Source organism: Zalophus californianus, chromosome 17 (assembly GCF_009762305.2).
Source record: "Zalophus californianus isolate mZalCal1 chromosome 17, mZalCal1.pri.v2, whole genome shotgun sequence".
Taxonomy (NCBI): domain Eukaryota; kingdom Metazoa; phylum Chordata; class Mammalia; order Carnivora; family Otariidae; genus Zalophus; species Zalophus californianus.
In genome coordinates, this window is record NC_045611.1 from 27,988,254 (window position 1) to 28,014,435 (window position 26,182).

At 49.1% G+C, this 26,182-nt stretch overlaps 1 protein-coding gene across 4 annotated transcripts in view; it reads right to left on the reverse strand.

Moving 5' to 3' along the window:
- GNAO1 (G protein subunit alpha o1) overlaps window positions 1-26,182 on the reverse strand; it is a 170,255-nt gene that overhangs the window by 79,227 nt on the left and 64,846 nt on the right. For all 4 annotated transcript variants that reach the window (XM_027618514.2, XM_027618512.2, XM_027618511.2 and 1 more), the window contains exon 3: window positions 4,964-5,105. In XM_027618514.2, coding sequence (XP_027474315.1) covers window positions 4,964-5,105 — 142 coding nt within the window. The remainder of the gene's footprint in view (window positions 1-4,963; window positions 5,106-26,182) is intronic.

The window sequence follows — 26,182 nt, forward strand, 5'->3', positions numbered from 1 at the left end:
CCCACCGGGCAGCCCACTAGGTTGCAAGCAGACTCAGCACCCTGGGCCCAGGCCAGCCCCACCTCGTGCTTGCTGCCCCAGGTTTCACCGGCTCTCAGTCGCCCAGTCTCCTGATCCTCGCCCTTCTGCCCCAGCAGCCCATCAATCCCACGCCCTCACCCCCCTCTCATCACCACACGTCACTTTGCCACCCTTCCTTTCCAACCTCCCTGGAGAACTGCGCTCTGCATGCCTGTCATTCACTGTAGCTCCCAGCCTGCCTCCCCACCTGCAGCCCTCCTTCCACTAGCCCCCCACCCCTACACGGCCCATCATGAGAATCTCCTAAAAAACTCACTTTCATCCCACCCCTCCCCAGCTCAAAAATCTATCAATGGCCGCCTGCTGCCAGCAGGATCAAACCCAACCTCCTCAGTGCACCCTCCAAGGCCCACCCCATCTGGACCTCACTGCACCTTCTAACTCTCCCACACCTTACCATATCCTAACCCTCTGTTCTGGCCACTGGCCTCCTCTATCCTTCAGATCTGTTTTGGTCGCGATCAACCCACTGCCTTTTCTCCTGTTCTTCCTGCTTCAAGTCCTTTTCCTTACCCACATCTGCCCTTGTCAAGCCACACCCCTGCCTCAAGGTCAGTGACCACCTTGTGAGGGCTGAGGGCCTTCAGCTTGTGAGCCCTGTCTACCCAAGGAGATCAACTCCTTTTTTTCCAAATTCTAGTCCGTTAACATATAGTGTAATATTGGTTTAAGGAGTAGAATTTAGTGATTCATCACTGACATACAACACCCAGTGCTCATCCCAACAAGTGCCCTCCTTAATACCCATCATCTATCTAGCCCATCCCCCACCCACCTCCCTCCATCAACCCTCAGTTTGTTCCCTGTCGTTAAGAGTCTCTTAGGCCTTGTTTCCTTCTCTGTCTCTTTTCTCCCCCTTCCCATATGTTCATCTGTTTTAACAAGATCAACTCCTTAAAGGCTCTGTGTCACATACCTCTGAATACTTAGCACAAAGCCTAGCCATAGTAGGTATTCAATCAACATCTGCTCATTTAGTGATGAATTACAGATACTTTTCCTTTTTTCTCTGACAGCTAAGGAAGTTAGACATGTCATTCCATTCAAGGGACTTTTTTTGAAGGCCTACTATATTCTGAGCCCTGTGCAGGTTGTTTGGGTGAGGAGGGGACCAAAAGATGAATGACACAGGCCTTGTGCAGAAGGACCTGAAATCACAAAAGAGTTCTTATTCCAGGCTTTATGAGTGCCAGAGCCCCCTGAAATTGTATGCAAAATTTCCCAGATGTGTGCATGTATGCACCATTCTGGAGAGAAGGCTCTCTGCTTTCATTAGCTGCTCAAATGGGTTTTGATCACCCTAGAGCGCAAGGGTCGCTGCTTTAAGGAAAGAGTAACATAACCAATATTCATACCAGTGCATGAGTAAGTGCTCAATGGAGGGAAAGCTCTGAGGTGAGTTTTGCTGTCAAGGGGCTGGAAGAGAAAGCCTTCATGGAAGAGAAGGGAGCTAGGCTGGGCTTCACTCAACAGGAGGAATTCCAGGAGGAAGAGAAGGGGAGAAGGGCACTGGAGGCAGAGGGTATGGCCTGAGCCAAGGCCTGGAGGCATCGGAGTGTGTGGTGTCTTTGGGGAGAGGGTCTGTGGTCTGGTGTGGCTGGGGCACGGGACGTGGAAACCCCAGACTGATGTAAGGGGGTCCCTGTTGCTTGCCTCATGTAGCAGCTTCTTCAGCCTTGGGCTCATGCCCAGAGAGGCTGAAGGGGAAACCAGTCACTCTTCCTTCCACTGGGGGGCCAGGATGGGTGATGAGCCAGCTACCAAGAGAAGTCAGGGACCCCTGTTCTAATGAGGTACAGCAAGGAAGCCTCTAGATGCTTCTTTGTAAGGAGATTGCAAAGCTGGCTGGCCCAAGCAGACTCTGGATGTGGGGTTGTCTTCCTCTAGATATTTCATGATGGGTTGGGGGAGGAGGGCAGAGGTGGAGAAGCCAAGAGAGTAAAGGAGGTCTTTCAAGGCCAAAACACAAATCTGGATATGCTCTGCATGGGGCAGTTTTTACAACATCTAAACAGCAGATCCTCCATGTGGGCCCCTCCTGGACTCCTGAGAGAGGAAAGAGAAAGAGATTGGAGACCCAGCCCTGGGGTTAGGGCATCTGGGCACCATCTGGCTGGCTGTCATTAGACCTGACTGGAAGGCATCCAGTACCCCAGGGCCCCACCCCTCTCCCAGGGTGTGGTTCAGGCTTTCTCTCTTCTAACATGCCAGCCTCACTCCTCTCTCAGGCCCTTGGTGCTTATTTGGAAACTTTGTCCACCATCTGCTCCCATGGCTGGCTCCTTCTCATAGTCAAGTTTCATCACAAATGTCTCTTCCAGGTCCAGGGGAAGCTTTCAGTCTGAAGTAGTTGCCTCTATACCCCCACCCAGATTAATATAGGGGTCCCTGCACTCAGCTTCCAGACTGCAAATCCATGCCAGTGCGCTTCCAGAAAATACTTTCCCCAGCTGTCTGGCTCACTTTGGCCTGAGTCTTGGGTCAACGTTTCTGCTCCTCACAGGTGACATAAAAGAGGGAGGAGGTGCCCAAGGGCCTGGAGGCCTTTGTCAGCCAGGAGGATTGTGCCTGAGGAGCCTGTGCTGCCCCGGGGATGGGTCAGACACCTGCCATGGTGCCACCCACTGTAACAGGACTGGGCTCCAACGCTACCATGTCCAGTGGACTCTCCCGGGCATCTCCACTCTGTTCCTGGTCTCTCTCTGTACTGCTACCCTCCCTGGCCTCCTACTTGATGACTGTCTTGAGGGGGGAAACCTCATAGAAGAGAAACAGCCACAGAGGCCCCAGGGGCCCCCAGCACAGTCCTTGATATATCATATTCTTTGCCATTCCCAAGCAATCACCTCTCTGTTCAGGATAATCAAATGTGTATGGGGGGGGGGCGGGGGTAGAAATCCCACAGGAAGCAGCAGTGCTTTCAGAACTGAAGGAGAAAGCATTCCAAAGTCATAATGACTTTTCTGGGTTTTAATCAGGGCAGGAAGTTTTCAGGAAGGAAATGGTTGGGAGGCAGGCATGGCAGTGAACACATATACGCCTGGCAGATCTCATAGGCCATGTATCTATGTATGTGTGTGTAAGTGTGGAGGGTACGTGCTGTGGACACATGCCTTGTGTACGGTAGTTGTCATTTGGGGAACCGAGATCCAGGCACCGTGCTCTCTCTCTGGCCAAGAGGCCCATGGTCTGTCCTTGTCTAAAGACAGCCCCAGGCCCATTTCCTGCTCTGGGCTTTCATGCCCGAGGGTTAATTAAAATGACTTAACATATGTAAAATGCTTAGCCCAGTGCCTGGCAGTGAGGAGGTGCTCAGTAAATGACAGCCCTCCCTATTACCAGAATTATTATTATTAAAATGAATGGAGCCCTGTAACCACCTTGGCTGATTCTGATGATGTAAGTAGGTATGTGCTGAATGCCTGGTTTCTCGGGGCGCCACCCCCGCTGCATTCATTCCTGGATCCCCAACAGCCAGCACAATGCCTGGCCCGCTAGAAGCCATCAGTTTCTACTTAATGGAAATAAGACAGGCACTTGCAGTACCCCTCTTTCCATGGGCCCTGGCTCTGTGACCGAAACCAAAGCCTGTCCCCCGGGTGGGAAGAGCTTCCTCTGCAGAACCAGCTGCTGGACTTGGCCTCCCAGAGGAGCAGTGGATGATGGGGCCCTGGCTTCCCTGGCCCAGGCTGGCCTCGGACACACCCTCCGTCAACAAATCCCTCAGGGGAGAAGCAGCCCATGCCAGAGCTGGGATGACTCTGCCCCATAGCATTAGAATGTTGGGTATAAAATATTGAATTTTACATTTAAAGCTATCGGTCACAGGTTCCTCATCAGACCCAGAGGCAAGGATAGTTTTTCTCTGTGAGGGAGATGATTTTTTTTTAGCAAAGACAGGCTATGTATACAACGCAGAACTGAATCACACAGTAATCAGAGATGAACTCTCTCTATCCGAAGGCTCCAATGAGGGGGCCCAGGAGCTCAAAGACCTCCCCGTCTGCTCCCCTTTTCTGCCGTCCAGGACAGAGGGAAAGGGTTGCTGGGATTCACAGTCCCTCCAGGGGACAAAGAGCCACTTCTGGATAGAATTCTCTAAGTTTGTTTTTCCTTCTTTCCCTCTCTCTTTTATTTAGCTTTGCCAAGCGTAGCTGTATATGCTTCCGTCTTACAGTTAATGCAAATGTTTGCAAATAAGAGGCTTTTATACACTTACTCCATTCACCATTTATCAGACACCTGGGATCCCAACTGAAAAACAGTCCCTCGTATGTAAGTGTTGAATCACTAAATTGTACACCTGAAACGAATATTAATGGTGTATGTTAACTCACTGGAATTTAAAGAAAAACTTAAAAAAAAAAAAAAAGTAAAACAGTCTCTGTTCTAGGAGATCAACTTCCTGCAGGAAGGAGAGCCCCTTAGGTCCTCAGACCCACCTGGGAGAGGCAGACAACACATTCCTTGGTGTAAAGGAGGAAAGAGTCACAATCAAACGGCTACACCCCGCTCCCAAGAAGGCAAGGAACCCTCTCCTAAGGAGGGGAGATGGTGCTCAGGTAGTGCTCGTTTGGTTTGAGAAATACTTCTGTTCAAGTTAATTGCCCAAAGGCAAGTCCTTGTACAATGCCGTGGGAGTCCCAATTTAGGATATCACCAACCCTTTGTCATACGCAAAATAAACCCTGACATTTGGTGGCTGTTGTCTTTGTTGGCAACTTTGCTTTGGAGGTGTGCCCATGACCTACGCCCGTTTGACTGAATCTGCCAGGCTGACTGGTGCCCTGGCTCAGGTTGGTGACTAGCCTTCCGTAAGGCAGCCGACATTTTAAAGAGGACAGGCCCTCTCCTTATGGTACCCATGGGCTCAGCAGCCTACCTTTCTCTCCTTGTCACCGTATTCGATGCCCAAAGTGTCCATGGCCCGGACGATAGCTGCCAGGGACTGGATGGTGTTGCTGTAGACAACAGGCTTGTACTGTTTCACGTCTTCTCCAGAGAAGCCATCTTCGTGGATGATCCTAGAGAAAAAGCACACACACCACATCTGATGAGTGCACTGTCCTCACGTGGCACCAAGAGCACCAGGCCTGTGAAGGCTCTGGGGCCGACCTCCTGGCTTAGCTAGCTGAGGGCTGGGTCCGACCTGGATGCTGAATTCCTGAGCTGAAGGAAGAGTCTACCGAATTACTGAAAATTTAGCAGAAAAACAGAATAGTGGCAAAAAGGAACATAGTCTTTTTACATTCCTTATATATAGTGAGAGAAATATCAGTCGGCAAGGTGATTATACTTTAAAGTGCTTCGAACAGGAGGGGCACACAGTAAGCACTCAATAAATGTTAGCTGTTAGTATTTTTAAGCAAAGCTCAGGGTCTTAACCTAAATTTCCACTTAGAGTTATATGGATGAAGACGCCTGCGGGGCGCCTGGGTGGCTCAGTCAGTGAAGCATTTGCCTTTGGCTCAGGTCATGACCTGGGGTCGGCGGGGAGCCTGCTTCTCCCTCTTCTCTTTCTCTTGCTCTAACTCTCAAACAAATAAATAAGATCTTAAAAAAAAAAAGACCCCCACAAGAAGGCTGCAAATGAATAATAATTTTTCTTTCGCAAAAAACTCACATTGCTTGAAGGTAAGAGGCCTCATTTAAAATGAACCGTAGACTCCACAGAAGGAGTGTGCCTACTCTTGCATCCTCGGCTGGGATTTGACTACCATGTCACCCTTATTCTGCTGGTTCTGAACAGTGACACAGAGGACATAAAGGTGACATCACAGTTCCCAGAGGCCATGTGACACTCTCTGCTCTCCTGTTCTCAGGTTCCTCTGAGGTCAGGGGTAAGGCTCCATGTGCCCTAAAGTCCCTTCTCCCTGCAGACAGTCGTCACTCAATACATGCTCACTGCTGACCAGGTTCCAGAGAGGAGAGAAGGCTGGGAATAGGTGATAAAATGAAAACTTGGCAAGAATTCTCTTCCGGTTGAAGTAATTAAGGAGCGAATGGGTCCGAAGACTAACGTCCAATGAGAGCCACCGCCTCCCCCAAGAAAACCGTGCACACTCCTCACGGGTCACATTTTTTCAGTTCAGGATTGAATACTACTTACAGTATATACATACATCCATCTAAGAGCTGAGGCTTCTCTTCCACCCCACCACAGCACCTTTCCATCCCTTCATTACCTTCAGCACAGAAGGAAATGGCTCACAATTCTTTTTTTAAAACAGTTTACTGAGATATAATTCACATACCATACAATCCACCCACTTAAAGTGTGCAAGTCAATGTTTTTCAGTCCATTCACGAGCTTGGGCAGTGATCACCACAGTCTAATTTTAGAACATTTTGTCCTCCCTTAAGAGAAACCCTCTACCTATTAGTAGTCACTCCCCACCCCACCCCCACACTCAGTAAGCAACCACTAATCTGTGTTCTATTTCTATAGATTTACCTATTCTGGACATATCATATAAATGGAATCATACAATATGTGGTCTTTCATAACTAGCTTCTTTCACTTAGCATCATGTTTTCAAGAGTCATTGTGTTACAGCATTTTTCAGTACTCCATTTCTTTTTATTGCCCAATTATATTCCATTGTATGGATATACCACATTTTATTTATCCAACCCCTAGTTGATGGACACTAACAATCCTTGTTTTAAAATTTGACTTGATACTGGGTGGTGAGTCTTTATCCTGGGTTTCTCTAAGAAGCAGATCAGAATGACCCTTCTGACTTTTCGTGGACTTCTTTAACCCTAAATCCATTTCTGCACAAGTTTCTGGAGGGAGGATACACTCAGTCTGGATCACTGGTGCACTACCCCAGAGGGATCTTAAAGGAAATTGCTACCTTCCACTAGAAAATTAGAGAAAATGTATGAAACAAGCAGTTTCAGACACAGTACAAGACTGTGATCCCAGAGACAAGGGAAACAAATATGGTGAGTCCTGTGATTGGCACGGCTTTCCACCTGGAGGCATTTACCAGCCCTCAATGCAGGGAGGGAGAGCCCAAGTGGAGCACAGCAGTCTTACTGAGTTGATGAGGTAAAGATCGAAGTTCAGTAAGGCTGAGGTAGCTGGGATTCCGGAGGCAAAGCACCAGAGAGAGAAAACTAGAGAGAGAGACAGGAAGCTCCCCATGCATGAACAGGCATCTCCCTGAGTCTTGGGCTGAATAGGGTGGGACTGCCTGAGCTCAGCAAGGAGCAAGCATCATGGAGCTTATAAGCTGAACACTTCCATCTCGCCCAAGGCTGGGAGATGTGCAAGTTTGACCAGGCAGAGTGAAGAGCCCTTGTGGAGCACCGAGGACACTCAGCAGAGGCTCTAGAAGGCTCATGCCATAGTTGTAGGGCTAAACTGGCCCTAGAGTAAAAGCTACTTTAGACCTGCCCCGACAAAGCTTAAAAATTAGACTCAAAAACATCAAGCTGACCCACAAGTAACTTAATTGCCTGATAGAATAAAGTCCAACACTGTTTAAATGAGGACAACAAAATGAGACACTTAACAGTATAGTATTTTTAATACATAGCATCCAATACAAAATTCCTAGCTATGCAAAGGAGCAAAGTGTGACCCACAGCTAGGAGAAAAATCAGTCAATAGAAGCAGACTCAGAAGTGACAGAGATGATGGAATTAACATTAAGGCTTTAAAAACACCTATTTAAAATATTTTCAAGGAATTAAAGAAAAACATGGACATAATGAGTAGAGAAATGGAAGACATAAAAAAGAACAGAATGGAACAGCTAGAGAATGAAAATACAATATCAGAGATAAAAATTCCACCGTATGGGATTAACTCATAGAAGATTAGTGACCTTGAACAATAAGCAATGGAAACTATCCAAACTGAAGCAATGAGAGGAAAAAAGGCTAAACAAAAGGTATTGTGATATTTATAACATATATAAAACTAAAACTTACGCAACAATAGCACAAAGGATGGGAGGGATAAAATGGAAATATACTGTTGAAAAATTCATATACATGAAGCACGTAACGGTAAAGCATGGTAAGTTAAGACATATACTGTAAATTTTAGACAACTTCTATATAAAAAACCCCGCTGTTCTGTTGTAATTGCTGGTCAAGCAAGGAACTACAGACATCTCCAGATTTCCTCTGAATGGATGATGACTGGAGTACGGGCTGCTGCGCATCCTCCATCCCATAACCACCAAGGGCATCTGTGCCTCTACTACAAAAGGGACAGCCACAGAAGTTCTTCCCCAATTTTAACATAATCACCTACAAATACTGTATAAAAGATAGGTACATCTACCAAAGAGCAGAGCTCTGGGGTCTGCAGACACACTCCGACAATCTGCTTACCCACCTCTCTATGGGAAAGACTAAGGATAAAGTGGCCAGCAATCAAATTGTGTCAGGGCATTCTAAGCCATCTGACACTACAGCTCAAAAAGAAATGCTCCAAATTAAAGCATCCAGACCCTTTTGTGAATGAACAACTCAGAGAAAAGCTCTAACACCTTTCCCCTAGTGAAGGATGCAGGCAGGGCCATGGATATGGTCAAAGGTTTCTTCTTACATTGCAAACTGAGAAATGGCATGAGAAATCCAGGGAGGAAAAGGGGGGAAATATCAAATCAAGACTTCTGCAATTTTTTTTCTGAATAGATTTATGATCACAATCTACACCTCCTGAATGGTTTTATAGTGTTGATAAAATAGTTTTCTTAATGCCTTCCAAATTTTTCTCTTAGCAAGCAGCGGTGTCTTCTAGATTTAAGATGAATAAAGACATTTTGAGAATTATTAAAAAAAAAAAAAAAGCCCGCTGTTACCCAGGCTCCATGACCAGACTCCCCTCCGAGGGTGGGACCCGCTGGGTGACCTGAGGGGGGCAGCTGGGATCTGCGAGTCCCCATGATACACTCTCCCAAGAAGCCAGTGCAGTGTTTCTCATTCTTCATTCTGGACCAGCAGGCCTTACCACTCTCCTGGGAATACTCTCTAGACCTTGGCTGCCTTCAGGATTTGCCCCCACTAGGGACGGAACTATAATTTTTCATACCCATTAGTATCAGTCATTACAGCACCTAATAAGGCAGGGAGGGTAGGTTTTTATTATACCTATTTGACAGAAGAGGAAGTGAGCCCAACAGAGATTAAGTAATTGGCCTAATGTCTTCTCAGCCCAGGAGTAGAGCATGGGTCCCCCAGTACACTTCACTCTTCTTCCCCACCTCAGTCCTCAGGCTGGACTGGGTAGAAAACCGCTTGGAAGGTCTCATCCTGGCTTTAGGGGAGGTTTGCAGAAATGATGCAATATGGGGAAAACTTGCTCCAGTCATGATTATTAGTTCCACTACTTGTTCAGATGGGCTTATAGTAGCTTAAAATTGGGCTTCCTGTTTCAGGGTAGAATTTTACACTGGCCTCTACCAAGTAGTAAGTATATTGGCCTTACTACCAAGTAAGAAAAGTTGGACCATATAAAGCAACAGCGAAAACAAAACAAAACAAAACAAAATATACTCTTAGTAATCTCACGGCTCAGGAAAAAAACACTGACATTTTTAGTGTCAGTCCTTCTAGTATTGCTTTCATGCCTCCTTCCTCATCTTCTCCGCCTGCCCCCCACTCCCCTGGCAGTGATTTGAGTCATATATCCTTTAAAGTATCACTTAAGGCCCCTTTATTTTCTATTTCCCCATGTCATCAGGAGAGACAGAGTAGAGCAGTGGGAGGCTGACTCCTTGGGCTCAGGAGTCAGACAGATGTGGACAACCCCAGCTTTATCACTGATGAGCTGGGTGTCACTGGTAAAGGATTTAAGCCCTCAGGTCTTGGGTTTCTCCTCTGCGAGGAGCTGTTGTGAGTAATACATGCAAAGTGCCCATCCCATTGTAAGTACATAATAAATGGTAGCTATGAGTAGTAATATCCACATTCTAAAGCCAAAACCCCCCAGACAGAATTTCCTTCTTTGGTATCAAGGAACAAAATAAATAACAGCAGTGGATGTTGGAGGGTTTACTCTGCCTTCAGTGCCTTACATATACTCTCTCATTTAATCTTCAAAACAATCCTAAGAGATAAAAACTATTATCACCTCTTTACAGATGAGAGAACCGAAGCTCAGAGAAATTAAGCCACTTACCTGAGGTCAACACAGCTGGTATCAGAGAGGCATTCGAGACCCTATTCATGACGACCAGACAGATGCTGAGAGGCAGGGCTGTTTCTGCCCTAGATCCCTATATCCAGGCTCCCAGAGGATCCAGAGATCTCACACACAAAGTGAGCATCAGAACATGTCCTACAGTATCAGCCCAAGGAGGGTGGGGCAAGGAAAAGAGGTGTCTAGTCAAGGTTATTTTTATTTATTTATTTTTTTTAAGGAGGCTCCATTCTCGACGTGGGGCTTGAACTCACGACCCTGAGATTGAGAGTCACATGCTCTACTGACTAAGCCAGCCAGTTGTCCCCGGCCAGGGGGTGGAGAGGTAGCCCAGGGGAATCTGGACTCTTGTGACAGCTCAGGTCTGAGCCCTGGAGGACATGACACCAGAATTTGGAAAGCAGGAGTGAGGCTGCTTGCGACAACTTAGCGACAGTTGGTGGCGTCTCTGTCATCATATTGCAATAGCCCTATAAACTGATCTTCATCTGAGTGTCGAATCAAGTCCCAGAGACATCATTTGAGCCCCTGGATCCAGTCATACCTGAAGCTAATCTTATCTCTACGCCCAATAATTCCCTCTTACTTTTGCCTAAGCTAATTTGACTTGGGTTTCTGTCACTTACAACTAATAGAGTCGTGACTAAAACGTGCTTTGCTCCTTGAGAACCACAATAATCTGAGATCAGCTCCTGCTAGACTTGTTTATTAATTTTCTGTCTTTACCACCAGCCTGTCAGCCCCTGGAGGTCAGGTACCACATCCCACCCATCTCACTTCCTCTTCTCCATGTTATTTGGCACAACGCTGGGCTCTGGACAGTACTCTGAGAGAGTGGGACATAACTATGTGAGCCAGGAGTAGACAGATGCGCAAGTCCCACCCCTCTCCAAGGAGCTCGCTAACGGAGGCGGGTGTGTGTGTGTGTGTGTGTGTGTGTGTGTGTGTGTGTGTGTGTGTGTGTGTGAGTGTTGGGGTGGGGTGGGAATCCACCAGGTTTCTTACGCCTACAGAGCCAGGGTAGCAAAGGGAAGCCAAGCTAGATGCTGCAATGGCACCCACCCCAAACTCAGGGACTCTGAGGGGCGGAACAAGCTAGCAAACCGGAAGAAACATGGCGAGCAAGCAAGGGCTGACTCTCCAGCCCTGAGTGTTTGACCTTGGACAGGAGCCACCAGCTGGACTCGGGAAACCTGGCAACGCAACTGCGGGAGGAGATCTCAGGTGGAAACGGGGAGAGGGAGGGAGGGTGGCACCCAAGCCCCTCCCCTCTCCAAAGCAAGTCTGAGATTTCTGGAGAGAGGCAAACAAGGAGGGACTCGCAGCCTCCCCTGCCTCGGCTCCTTGTCTTTGAGGCCTTGGGGACCTTGCAGGAGGCCTGGATTTGGGCTCTCTTCGCTCTCTGCTTCCCCCTCTCAGTGCAGGACAGCACTGCACTGCAGTAAGACTCCATGGGCACACTGCCCTTATATGGTCACAGAACCACAGGCTCAGGAGCTGGAAGGGACCGTGGAGGATAGTCCGACCCAGCAGCCATTCTCTTTCTTTGAAACACAGATGCTTCTGAGATTGTGACAAATACACCAACACACAGTTTTACTCCCAGTTTCCGGAGGCTCAGGAACTTCAGGGCCCAAAGTTGCTGGAAGACACGATTTTTCACGTCATCCCCAGGCTGGACTAAATGCCCCTCCTCTGCCTCCCTTTCTCCTGCACTGGGGCTGTCTCTCTGTCCCCCACCATAGTCCTGTTAGGGATCTAGATTAAGGGGGTGCTTTGGGAGCCAGACTTGAGTTGTGGGACTGAGCAATTTCTTTAACTGCTTAGCGCTTTAGCTCCCTCAGCTTTCCATGGAGATGGGCCTGGTAATACTAATTCTCCTGTCCAATTGTGCTATATAAAGACAAGTGCCAGGCATGGTAAGCACTCAATCAGTCCTGTTGTTATTATTATTGTTGTTGTTGTATTTGGTGAGGGGGAGGTGCAGCTGGCTGACTGCCCCGTGAGTCTGTCCTCTTGAGGCGAGGACGTAACCTGGGGCCACAGGGCAGGACAGCCAGGAGGCCGCGGGAGGACCACCGCCTGCCAGGAGGAAGCCACAGCTGCAGCCACAGAAAGGAAGGTGGGGCAGGGAGGGGGGGGTGTTCCCGGAACTGGAGCAGAGCATCTGCTCATTTACCTAACGGACATCACAGGAGCTGTGTTGAAAAGCTGAATTTCCTGATTTGGGGGCTGCTTAGTGACGTTATAAAATGTGTTTCTGATCACAGCCGGGGATTCATAAGCTGTTTCTAGGTTAGCGTCAATGCTGAGCGCCTCACTTGTGTGACAGCTGACAACGGTTCCCCATTGTCAGGGAGATGCGGTCAGCCATGGGGATATGGCCCTGGAGCCACACCCTTGCCTTGCAGTGGTGGCTTAGGACCTCCCTGGACGCACAGAACACGTTTTCAATCCAACAGTGACCAGTGAGATGCCCGTGAGTTAATGACTCACACGCCAGCAATGAGGGGCTCCACAGAACCCGTCAGACAGCACGGGGCCTGGACAGGATTGTAACATGGAAACACCAGTGAGAGTATAATGTGTGTCCTGCGCAGCCACTTTTATAAAACTACATTTGTGTGTGATGGTGTTGGTAGGAGGAAGGGGTGTGGAGGGAGTACGGGGGAGGGGGGAGGATGCTTAACAAATTATCATCAATAATCATTTTTGGGCGGTGGCATTCAGTGACTTTTTTCCTCTTTTCTTCACGTTTGTTTTGTTTCATTAAAAAAGTGTGCATTGGTTATTTGAAAGAACAACACATATTTCTCAGTGGGAGACAGGCACTCCATGTCTAACGGGGGGACCATTTTGGCTAGGGGAGAGGACTAGAGTAAAAAGGGGGAGAGTCATTAATCAAGAGGAATTTCCTGACATGTTTCACTTGGGTTCAGCCTGAGGTAAGATCTTATCAGACTTCGAAGCCCTTGAGGCCTGGTCCCTTCCTCCCTGGGGTCCTCCTTCTGGACAATAAGCTGAGTGTTGAGAACACGAAAGCTAACGATATAAAGTGGTATCTGCCAAGGGCCAACTGAAGGGTTTGTGTGTCAGAAGCTTTGGCTGCCACCCAACAGCCACTCCCTTCTCCCCACGGTGAGGTCTTCTCCCGGCTTCCCTTGCAGCTAAGAGTGACTGTGTGATCCAGTTCAAGTAAGACTGAAGGGGAATTGGCTAGAAGTGCCTCTGAGAAATGGTTTTCCTTCTTGGTCCAAAGAGAGAGGTCTTTTGAGAACAGCTTTCCTGTCTCCCTACTCCACTGCTCCCCTGCCCATGGCTGTCCCTCCACCAGGCATTCCCTAGCTTCTTGCCTCTATATGTGATTGTGTGAGAAAGTGACACTGGCGCCATGGCAGCCATCTTGTGACCGTGAGGTTAAATGCCACCACCCTGAGGATGGCAGATCAAAGGGGTACAGGGGTTTCCCAGTGACACTGCTGAACTGCCAAATCAACCCTGGGGCCATCTGATAACAGAGGACATGTTCCTACCATGATGCCTTCTGCCTGGGAGAGGGAAATGGTCCTCCTTGGAGCCAACATAGAAATAAGTCATTTTCCAGGTGGGAACCATTAACTTAGAGAGAAAAGACTTGCCTACAGGCACATGGTTAGCTTGTGGCAGAGCAAGGACAGAATTCCCGGAGCTTCTCCATTGTGCCACAGGCCTCTGAATTCCCTTAGTGCTCCCCTGAGGTGGGGGACTGGTGGGTGACACCAGGTGAGAAAAACATCTATCAATTGCAAAGCAGAAAGATTTTTTTTCCCCCTTCTGTCTTAAAATCTCTAGTTCCCAATAATTTGGAGGGTTCTTTGAGGGTATTCTGTAAACATCTCTGTTCATTCATTCTCTCATGCCCTAATGCACTTTTCACACATTGTTTGGGTAGCTACTATGTACCAGGCACTGTGTCAGGTGCTGGGGATCTAAGAGTGAGCTGGCAGACACAATGGAGCCTGAATTCTATGGCAGAAGGTAGATACTGAATAAGCAGTTTCACAAATGATTAATTAAATTATAATTGGAGTAAATGACACCAAGAAGAATACTAGTGGTGAGAGATACAAGAGGAGGACCTACAGTATGGGCTTGGGAGTAGCATGGATGGTGGTGCATGAGCCGGCTGCACAGACAGGGAGAGAGACAGGACTCCAGAGAGGGGACTAGAACATGCCAAGGTGGCACTCTCTAAGCGGGCTCTTTGTATCTTCCAGAGCCCCCCCTCCCCGGCAGGCACACGGGGTGCTGGGGAAATGTGTACTGAAGGAACAGAAGGCACTTCCTGGGCCGGCAGGTGGGACTGGAAGCCAGAGATCCCAGTCAGGAGAGCTGCTCTGAGTCTGGCGCGGGCGTGGGTCTGATGATTCCTCCCGATGGAGGGTTCCACCCAACCTCCTGGAAAACGTGTCAACAGGAAGCTAGACCCAGCGTGGGAGACGTCACAAACACCGGCCAGCCTGAGAATGCTGGCAGGAACAGCAGACCAGCTTGAGGGGAGGCACCCAAGGATCGCAGGCGGAGAGAGGGCCTTGTTGAAGGCCCTACCTCTCCTCTTCCCTGTGGAAGCTCCCACCAACGGTTCTCATATTTACTTACACTTGACAGAGGGTCAAAGTGTCCTGCCTAGTGGGGTGTGACCTGCAGGAGAGACCCTGGCCCCTGATTCGGTGGATGCCGCCAAGAGTGAGGACAAAGCAGAGCAGTCAACAGTGGTCCAGAAGGTACTGTGTGGGCAGGGCCAGGGGTGGATGGGAGGTGGGTGTTTCCGGCCTGCAGCAGCCCCAGTTCCCTAGAGGACTCCCTCCCTCCCTCCCTCCTTCCTTCCTTCCCTCCCTTCATTCCACAAACATATAATGAGCACCTGTTAGGAGCCGGACACACCCTGATTCTCCTATTTGCTAACAGTGTGGACTTTGGGCAAGTTGTCAACCTCACCACTCTGTCAAATGGGGATAATGACTGTCCCTCCCAGGGCTGTCAGCAGTATTAAAGAACGTGTGGGGAGGACCTGGCACACAGTCAGGCCCATTAATGGCCAACTGCTGGTATTATTTAAAAAGTCACAGACCAGGGGGCGCCTGGGTGGCTCAGTTACTTAAGCATCTGCTTTAGGCTCAGGTCATGATCCCAGGGTCTTGGGATCGAGCTCTGCATCGTGCTCCCTGCTCAGCGGGGAGCCTGCTTCTCCTTCTCCCTCTGCCTGATGCTCCCCCTGCTTGTGCACTGCCCACCCCCCGCAAATAAATAAATAAAATCTTAAAAAGAAAAGTATAAAAGTCACAAACCGATCAGTGCCAAAGCAGGGCTAAGCTTCTAGTCTTGTCTCCTGGGTCTGGGTCCCCCTCCTACCCAGGGCAGCAGTGTCTTGACCTAAATGAATGAGGTGTTGGGGGGGTGTCAGAGGATATCCATGTTCTGAATGACTGGCTCAGAGACCACTGGCTGGGCAGAGGTAAGATGTGTGTGTTTACAAGGTAACTATGCTGAGACCCTGATTTCTGATTTCCCAGAGTTCCAAGAGAGCAGAGGCAGTGGGACCCGGAGGCCCTGATGGGAGGTCAGAAGTTTCACTCTGGTCTAAGCTTCCTTGACTGGCAGAGCCAGAGCTATCTTGACGGGGATGGCTGCCTCTTCCTCTCATCCACAGAACTGACTATGACATGTCAGGTGCTGTTCGTACAGGCAGTGGTGAACAGGACAGACATAGCCCTTGACTTCAAATGACTCACTGTGTAGCTGGGGAAGACAGAAAATAAAGAACTAAATGAATAAATATTACAGAGTGATGAACACAAGAAGGGTAGAGTGATGGGGGTTGGGGTGTGGAGTTAGGAGCCAGGGAAGGAGGTGGTGTGTGAAACTGAGGCCTGAATGATGAGGACCGAACCCTGCATATATGTGAGGAAGACATTTCAAATAGAGAGAACAGCAAGTGCAAAGGCCCTCGGGTACCCTGTGTATTAGAAGAATGGTGAAGAGCCAGTAGGGCTGGAATGGAGTAAGTACGAGGAAGAGGGAGGGGATGAGGTCAGAGAGGCCAGCGGGGAGCTGATCACATAGGGTTATTGTACAACTTATATTTTTTCATAATAGGCATTAAAACAAACAGCCACCTATTAAAATTTTAAAAAAATGTGTCCCCCATAAACCACTGTGACTTCTGCCATTCGTTCTACTCTAAGCGTGCATCACTTTTAAATGGCAGCTCTCTTTCCTCCTTCCCTGACTTCTCCAGCTCTGACGGAAAGGCCTGTTGCTGGAACACTTAGGGGGCATTCCAACTTACACAGCTAAGCAAAAAAGAAGGAAAAAAAGAAAAGTCAGCCATCATCCCACCACCTGGAGGGAAGCACCAACCACATGTTAGTATATATTTCAGTCCTATTATCTGAGAGCCTGTGTGCATACTGTCTTTCCTGAAACGGAATCACACGGTGTGCCTATCATCCAGGAGTTGTCACTGGCTGCTTAGTGTCCCCTCGTCTGAGTGGGGCCTGAGTCATTCAGCCATGCCCCGATCAGTGGACACTTGGGTTGCTCGTGGATGGGAGCTCGTCCCAGCTTCAAAGTCAGCTGTTGGGGAGGCTGCCTGACCATGAGCACATTTCTCCTAATAAAGGCAGAAAGCTACAAAACCTGGACGGGACAAGCCAGAGGCTGGGTGACCCCTGGCCTTACAGGCTGGGCTCGAGTGAAGCGTGTGAGCACAAATGGGATCTTTCAGCTATTTGAAAAGAAGAGAAGAAAGATCCAACTTAAAATCCAGCTATTTCACAGTGGGATGAAGTTGTATGGTTTGAGAAAAATTATTTAAAAAAATAGATAAGATCCCTTAGTAATTAAGACTATATTTAAAACTTGATATTCTAAGAATAACATAGAATAGAAGGGTTATTTAAAATAATAGTATTAAACAAATCAGTCCCCCAGGGGAATGACTGGTACAAAATAAGGGATATGTCCTGTTGACAGTGACTTGCAGAAATCTGTTATAAAGATGCCATTTTTAATAAGGGGTAACTCGGGCCAGAAGCAATGATGTCAGCTGCCAATTGTCACCAGACGGAGCCAGGGGCAAGGCCAGGACTTGTTGTGATTCCAGGACAGAGCCTCTGCTGCCATTATCTGGAAAACAGCGTGGACCTTGCCCTTTCCCAAGACTCTTGGTGGTGGGGGTGAGGGGGGCCACATGCCAGCTCTCATTCCAGGAGGGTGTGATGCTCAGAGCACTGCCTTCTAGAGCTCTGTCCCTTTTTCTCTTCATGGCAGTGTGGCTGGTCTGAATCCTGGGACCCTGGCCTTGCATTAGAGGCATACATCATGTCTTGGACTTGGAGCCAGAAGACCCAGGTTCTTATGCAGTGTGGCCACTAACAAGCACCACAACCCCAGGTCGAGCGGGCAGAAGAAGTCCCCAGAGAGCTGGGGAGTCTGCCCACCCCTCTTTGGTCAGCGTTATCACCTTGGCCTGGGGCTCCACCTTAGTATTAGACGTGCATCCTCCTATGAGGATAGCCTTGGCCTCCTAATCCATGTCAGTGTTTTTAGGAAATGCTCCATTTACTGTGACGGCTTAGACCCCAGTTTAGTTACTCAGGAGATCTGGGGCCTGGCCTTAGCTCTACCACTGACCAGCTACAGTGAGCTTGGACATGTCCTATATGTGTTGCCCCGGCTTTGGACTTGGGTTGTGTCAATTTCCTGTGGTGACCCTGCTTGACTCAGGTTAACCCAGTTCCATGGTCATAGCTCCGTCTTTGCCAAATATAGTCCTTTTGGAATCTCACAGTTCATAAAACATGGGTGCAAAAAATTGAAGGGGCCCTTGATGGACAAAAGATTGAGAAGCTCTGAAATAGAGACCTGCATACCTTGCTAAATTCCAGTTCTGCTCAAACGTCACCTCCTCAGACCACTCTGGCTAAAAAAGCCTGCTCCTTCTATCATTCCCCTTCTCCTGCCTTCTCTTCCTTGATAGCATGTACCAACACCTGATATATATATTTACTTGTATACTGTCTCCCCACATTCCAATGAGCTTTATGAGGGCAAGGACCTTGTCTGTCTTGTTCACTGACCACAGTGCCCCAAGCAGTGCTTAGACATCGTGAATGATCAGTTAATGTTGGCTGGGTGGCTGAAAGAAACGTGATTGTTTAGGAACTCTTCAGCTCTAAAATGGCGGCTCTACACATGACTCCTTCCTGTGAAGGTAGGGGGCCTTTAAATTGTGGGCCAGGATGAATGGGCTTCCCCAACCCACCCCGCCATCTCAACCCCTGGCTGTAAATCCTGTCTCCCAACCTTGGGTGCTGACTGGTCTTCCTCCTTAGGGGCCAGAATCTGTGGCCCTTTTCCTACTGATGTTAATTAGAATTACTCCCTCACTCACCGGCATGAGTTCACTCCCTTTTACCCCTAACCTTGGTTCTCATGGGTTTTCTTATATTTTTTTTTAAGATTTTTAATTTTTTTATTTGACACAGAGAGACAGAGCACAAGCAGGGGGAGCGGCAGCCAGAGGGAGAGGGAGAAGCAGGCTCCCTGCTGAGCAGGGAGCCCGATGTGGGGCTCGATCCCAGGACCCTGGGATCATGACCTGAGCCGAAGGCAGACACCTAACCGTCTGAGCCACCCAGGTGCCTCTATTTTTTAAAGATTTTTTTCATTTATTCATTCAAGACACAGAGATACAGAGAGAGTGTGTGTGTGTGTGTGAGAGAGAGAGAGAGAGAGAGAGAGCGAGCATGAGCAGGGGGAGAAGCAGAGGGAGGGGGAGAAGCAGACTGCCCGCTGAGCAGGGAGCCCGACGCAGAGCTCGATCCCAGGACCCTGGGACCATGACCTGAGCTAAAGGCAGACGCTTAACGACTGAGCCACCCAGGCGCCCCCTCATGGGTTTTCTGAGGCTCAGGACACAGACACCTTATGTTGCCCACTCTATGCTCACTTCTGGGAAAATCCAAAGCCATTGTGTTAAATTCATTGGTTATGTTGTGAAGACATGACAGAGAGCTTTGTCACTTATGAGCCCTTTCTATAATGCCTTATGTAAAGACATGAGTTTTCATTAAACACAGTAAAAGCCTGTGAGTGAGGCAAATTGGTTCAATGTCGATTTTACTGCCTAAATCTAAGTAACATTTCTGGTATCCCATCTGCCTGACTAGGGCAGATGCTAGATTACCGTTTCTTCTGCTGACATAATGAAGTATTCTTATTAGTACATGATGTTTGATATAGGAATAATATTATACATTGGGGGGCAGTGTGCACAGCTTTTTAATTATATTTTGTGGAGAATGCACAACTGAGGCTGCAGAGCTTTGCTCATCTTGTTCAATCCTTGGGAAAAAAACAACAACAACCCTTTCCCCTGCTGTCTACAGTATGTTTGTTCATTATTTATGATCCCTGTTCATTACTCCCTGGGTGCGGTCTCATGAACCACAGGAAAGCGAGATAAGACCAGTAGAGCCCACTGTCTCTGGCAGACAGCTCACAGACAAGACATTCACCAACTCGAGCCATCTACAGATTCTCCTTTTCCAACCCCAAGATGACAGGCTCTGTCACCTAAGCAGACCAGGTGGGACTCTGACAATCTGTGGGAGGGCTCCTATCTGGGTTCCTTATGGCTCCCTTGCCCCTCGCTGTGGGGTGCAGCGGTGACTCACTGCAGAGTCCGCCTATGAGCAAAGATGAGCTTTGTAAATGGCAAATGAGGGTTGTAGCGGACATCTGCTGTGTTTGTTTGCCCAACTTGTATTCTCCCCTCCTTTGGAGAGAACCGTCCTTCCTCCTACCATGGGGACTCTTCTGATCTCTAGCCCAAGTTCCTGGGGTGAGCCCCTGCTCCCCACCTGCCCAGTCAGGTAGCACATACCTGGATCCAGCCACACCCAGGCTACTCAGTGACACGAGCCACCGTGTTTCCTTTGGTGCTTCAGCCACACTGAAAAGATGATGACCGCAGAGCCCCCGGGAGTTTGTTTGGAAGGAAGGACGGCGACAGGACACGGGACTAGCCATCCAGACTTCCTGACCCAAAAGGGGGTGTCTGGTTCCCACTTAGCTTCTCGGGGCTCTGAGGGCTCCGACACTGCAGGAAAGCATCTGCCCCAACCCCGCTTTACAGCGGCCAAGTCAGGCTGCCGGTCACTTTCTCCTGTAGGCATTTTCAGGGGCCAGCGGATCCCCAAGCACTGCCCACTGCCCCGCAAGCCCAAAACAGTGTCAGGAACTCCATTCCTCTTGCTTCTCTTCTAGATTCCAGACCTAGGCAGCCTGGAAAAGGATTTCCCCTTACTGTTCTTTTTAAATGAGGGCTTGTTTTTCTTCCGCTTCTTACCATGTGATTGGGAGGAAGGCCACCAAAACACCACCACCAACTTGCAGAGACAAAGGGACATGAAAAGAATCCCCCGTTCTCCACTTCAGACGACTTGGCATGCAATCAGGGGACTACTCTGAGATCCGCCATGGAGCCCCACAAGCATTGCCCCAGATGGCAGACAATGCTAGATGAGTGTTCGTTCTGAAGCAAAGAGGCAATCAAAAAGCACCCTTCTCAGATCTCTGCCAAGGAGAGTTCAAGGCAAACGGTACAGATCACCGAAACAGGGCTCCTTGGGGGGAAGTCACATTTCTCATGCCTGCTGGGGGCAACACCTGTGGTAAAGTCTGCCAAGAGTAAGTCTGAATCCACATTCCTCTCCAAGGTAACTCACGTCTCCCTCAAAGCAAACAGCAGTGGTCAGTTGTCATGCCAACTTTCACTGGACAAAGAGGGCCATGTCTGCACTCAGGTCTCTGAGCTTTTCTGTACTACATTCTTCTGGTTCCCTCTGTGTCATCCCTTTGTTGAGTCTTTGAAAGGAGGTGAGGGAAAATTCCAGGTGAGGGCCTGTCTGGCCAGACCAAGAGAAATACAGTCGCCCAAAAACAGAGCCAACCCCAACCCAGCCGGCCTTCCTTCCCTGCCCACGGATGTGGCCCAGACAAGCTGCTACCCTGTGCGGTGGATTGAAATGGCCCTGCCGTGGCCTCCGGTGCTTCCCACCCCAGCCTTTCTCAGACAGATGGAAGCTCCTCATTAATAACCACTACGGTATGGTTGCAGCCCCAAAGAGAGAGTCCACAGAAATCACTCTGCGGGCTTCTACATCCATTCCCCTCCCTTGGGATGCTGGGGTGGGGCAGCATGTCCTGCTCTTGCAGCCGAAGGCATCCGCTCAGGCTGCAGGTGGAGCAGATACTGCTGGGAGCCTAGCTGTGCCCTCCTGGCCAATTTTTGCCTTGGCTAGGCTTGACACGCAATGGAATTGGGGCTCCATCGATGGCTCTGTTGCTCATCTGTGAGGCCAACAGGAGGGTAAGTAGATCCTGGTCACTCACGGTCTCTGAGCCCATGCTGAGGGGACCTGCTTCTGGGCCAGTGGCTAGCAGCTGAGGGGCTGTGAATGTGAGTCAAGTCTGAAATTGGCTCAGATGAAATCAAGCATTCCAAGGAGGATGGGCCGCACAAGATGCCATCCTGGGAATCTGTCCACTCAGTCAGATGCTCATTAGGATTTCAGGTAAAGACAAAAGAGACATGCCTACTGCCTACTGTCTGAGCTCTCCCGAAAGCACACCACTTGGCACACATGGGGTAGTGAGGCTGGTTCATGGGGAAGAACAATGGTGGCCAGCATCTGTTGGACCCCCACAGGCTACCAGAATGTACTGAGGGCTTCACAGACAGTCACACCTCTACTCCTTCCAACAAATCCTCGGACCTCACCTCCTGGCATCCAGCCTTAGGGAAAGGTTTAGTTCCCTCAAGGAAACTGGCTAACGGAGAAGTTAATGAGCTTTCTCAGGGTCAGGAAAGGCAGGTCTTCCCAAGAGCCCAAGCTCCTAACCACTCTATGGACAGCCCGTGGACCACAATTTCCAAGAAACATTGATGATCCTCCAGCACCGTCAGGGGTTGGAGATGGGACTGATGAGGGGCAAGAGTGCTGGCCAACTGGAAAGGATGGGGAAAGGAATTTCCACATTAAGAAGGGGTCCCAACACTGAATCGGAAACTCTTAGTCCTCGTTAAACATCCAGTCATCACTAAATCCTCATCAGATGAACCTGTGTCCTGGCTCTACTTTTTTTTTTTTTTTTGAAAATATTTCATTTATTTATTTGAGAGAGAGAGAGAGAAAGAGAGTACGCGAGTGGGGGCGAGGAGCAGAGGGAGACAGACAAGCAGACTCCCCGCTGAGCACGGAGCCCGAAGTGGGGCTTGATCCCACAACCCTGAGATCATGACCTGAGCCGAAACCAAGAGTTGATGCTTAACCGACAGAGCCACCCAGGCGCCCCTGTCCTGGCTCTTCTGCTGACCCCTCCCAGCCCTGTATCCGCTCTGCTCAACGCCCTCTACCTGATTCCTTGTGGTGCGTCGCGGCTCTCTCCCTGGGCTGAAAGCCCCAGAGCCAGACACATGGTTGCAGGAGGCGTGAACAACAAATGAACGGGTGGAGTATGTCCGGGGAGATCCTTGCCACTGCCACGTGGCTCCACCACATTCATTTTTGCTTAGTATCACCACAGCCGACTGCTGAGACAACTGCCCTAGGGCACTTTCGCATCCTCTGTGCTTTGAGTTCCAACAAGCATGCTGATCAGGATGGTCTGCGAGCAGGGTTGGTTAGGGACTGGGAAGGCTGGTGGGAGGGGCGGAGAATACACACAAGTTGCCAGCACTGGACACAAATAGGGCTGCCGAGAATGGAATTCAATTCAATAACACCTGCTCTCAGGCAGGAGGCACGGCACGCACCCAACCCTCACTGCTCTCGAAGGAGATGACAGAAACTCTCCCTCTGTTTCCCTAGCACCCCTCATTCCTGGATGGGGAGGGCTGCCCAAGGCTGAGTGTGGCAGGGCCCGCGTGTGGGAGGGCAGCCAGCCTCTGACACCAGCTCACGGTGGGGCTGCGGGGTCGCAGCACCGGGTTGTCCTGCACAGCAAGTCCCAGGACATCAGGAATATTATCCCTGCCATCGCTTTCATGCACAAAATAAAGGTGAGACAGCTGAGTGAGGCCATTCGTGGAACAGGCCTGCTGCCTCCCAGTGCTGCAGACACAGCAAGGAGCTTCGTGGTCTGGCTAGTGTCACTGCCCCTCACAGCGATGAATAACCAACGCTTCCTTTTAAGTTCTCCCAGCATTTCTACAGGTATTATTTGAAGAATAACAGCTCCTACTGATTAAACACTAACTTTGGACTAGGTATTCACGTATATTATCTCATGGAATCCTCACAACAGATCTCAGGGATGAGTAACACAGTTCTTCCCATTTTACAGATAAGGACACTGAGGCTTAGGGAGGCTGACCAACTGTTTGGCCAGTGTCACAGAGCTGGTAAACGGTAGAACTGGGGATTGAAACAGGGTTCCCTCTATTACCTCCATCCCAATGCCCCTGGTGGTGGCCCCATTTTACAGTAATGGGGGAAGGTACAAGAATCAGAGTAACTGGCTGGCCCACTGTCCCAGAGCAGAGGCCTCAAATTGGCCATCTGTAGCCTGGACCTGGGCCAGAGAGAAGGAGATGTGTTTTGTCTGGCTTGCAGCGGTTTTGAGTTTTTTGTTTTGTTTTGTTTTTTTGTTTGAGTTTTGTTTTTTATTGTAGCAAATGTTTATAAATCAGGAGAATTCTCACAAAAAGATACTGATTTCTGGCTTCTGAAAAAAACTGGACGGGCTGATGCTCCTTGTCGGGTGGGACCTGAGTCTGGCTGCCTACTGTGGGCAGGGCCAGGGGTGCTCTGGCAACCGAACAGGCCCCACCAATCCTGTTGGCACTGTCACCCCTTCAAAGAGCTGGTTAAGTGACATCAGCCACATGTTGCTGGCAGAATAAACATTTCCAGCATGTTGGTAGGAAGGAAAAGTGCTAAACTAATGGCAGATTTCTTCTTCTCCTTTTTTTTTTTTTTTTTTTTTTTGTTGCCCTAATACATATGGGTAGTAGCCAGAAATTTGACAGGTCCAGTGAATCTGGAACTTTAGTATGAACCATGTTCAAACTTGTGAAACAGGTCTAGCTTGCTTCCATTTTTTCAGGCAGCCTTGTTGGAGGATACCACACACCCCATGGATCTGACAAGATGCACGGCCAACCAGAAGGCTCTACACAGCTGGAAGTTTGGCCACAGTCCATGTTTGCACTTAAGTAAGTGCTGCTGGGTTAGACACATGGAACACTAATGACAATCACGTGGCCTCGGCTGCCGAGAAGTGGTCCAGAAGTGATGGGAAGCAAGCCTCTTGAGTTAGCCAATGCAAAGGCACTTAGCCAACAAGTGGGAAAGGTACCTATGCACTGGTTGACAATGAGGAAGGAATCCAATCTCTAAACACTGGAATGCCCCAGGGCTCAGACTTTGGACTGCCTACTCATCATCTCCACTTAGATATGCACCAGGCACTGCAGACCAAAGAGGTCCCTCACTGAACTACTGATTTTCCTTCTAAACTTCCTCCCCTGTCAGCCTTCCCCACCCCAGCCAAAGGCAAATAGTGTTGCCTACCAAAGACTCTGAGCATGACACCTGCTCTCTTTTTTGTTAAAAGGGAGATTAATAAGTGTTAAAGAGGTGTCAAAGACATAGTAACACCAAACTCAAGACTTTCTGTTTCTCATAATCAGAAGAATGGAAAGAGAATTGAAAACAAAACAAAACAAAACAAAAACCCCAAAAACTTTCCCACCATGGGCTTCACTGTTATTGAACACTGTGCCCCGGTTACTAGAGCAAATAATCTCAAGAGTCATCAACAGCTCCCAGCCCACAATGCAAGGGACCCTGGAACATATGATTCTGGAATCTAGTTCAGTGTCTAATTTGATTCCAGCAGATAAATAGTGGAGGGGGTTTTAGGGGGTGGGGGTGGGGTGATAGAGTGCCTGGGCATTATGACAGCCTGCCCTAGGAAGGGAAGGGCAGGGGGTTACCCAGTCTCAGCTGACCCACTGGAAATGGAGAGAAGATTACAGTGACTCGGAACAGAGCAACCTGAAGGAGATTAGCACCTCCGATCTAACTGCTGAGGCTTTTGGACAGGTGGGGGTACATATGGGAGATAAGACTGAAAAACTGGTGTGGGGATCTCTCCCTTTTATATGAAGACCCACTTCAGAGCAAGGAGCAAAAGCTGCGGATGCTGGGAAGAGCCTGGCCAAGAGAGGACTGTGGACCCCAGTATGTTTGTGGGAGTCTGGGGAGGCGGGAAGAGGAGGGGATCTTTGCTTGACTGGCCCAGGTATCCCTCGACCCCAGGGGGCCAAGAAGCAGCTGATCACAGGGGCTGCACATCACCCGACCCTCTGCCTCTGGAGCTGAAGGAGAACAGGGAGGCCAAGGGGAAAGGGCTCCTCCAGATCACCCAAGAGCATGCTGGTGGCTCACCTGCTTTGCCAGAACTGGGCCCGAGGGCAAGGGTAACTCCACTCCACAGTGGAGTGCTGCCGCTCTGGACTCCACAACCAGAGGCACCAACGAAGAACAAAGACCACTCCCAACATGATTCCAAGTCCCACTAGCAGAAGATCAGTCAGGACAAGCACTGCAGCACATGCCTGCTGAAGTAGGGCTTCTCTAAGAGACAAATGACAAGTCAAACAGAAAATCACATGTGCCCTAAAGCAATTCAGGGCAGACATGAAAGACTTACTGCATATTAAAAAAAAAAAAAAAAAGTCTTCCCAACTATAGTAGGTGAATCCCTGTTGAGATGTCAGTTAGCGGCCTGGAAGACCAAATGGAAAAATTCTCCAAGTCTAGAGCAAAAATATAGAGACAGAATTCGTGAGAGAAAAGATAAAAGGCCTGGAGGACAGACCCA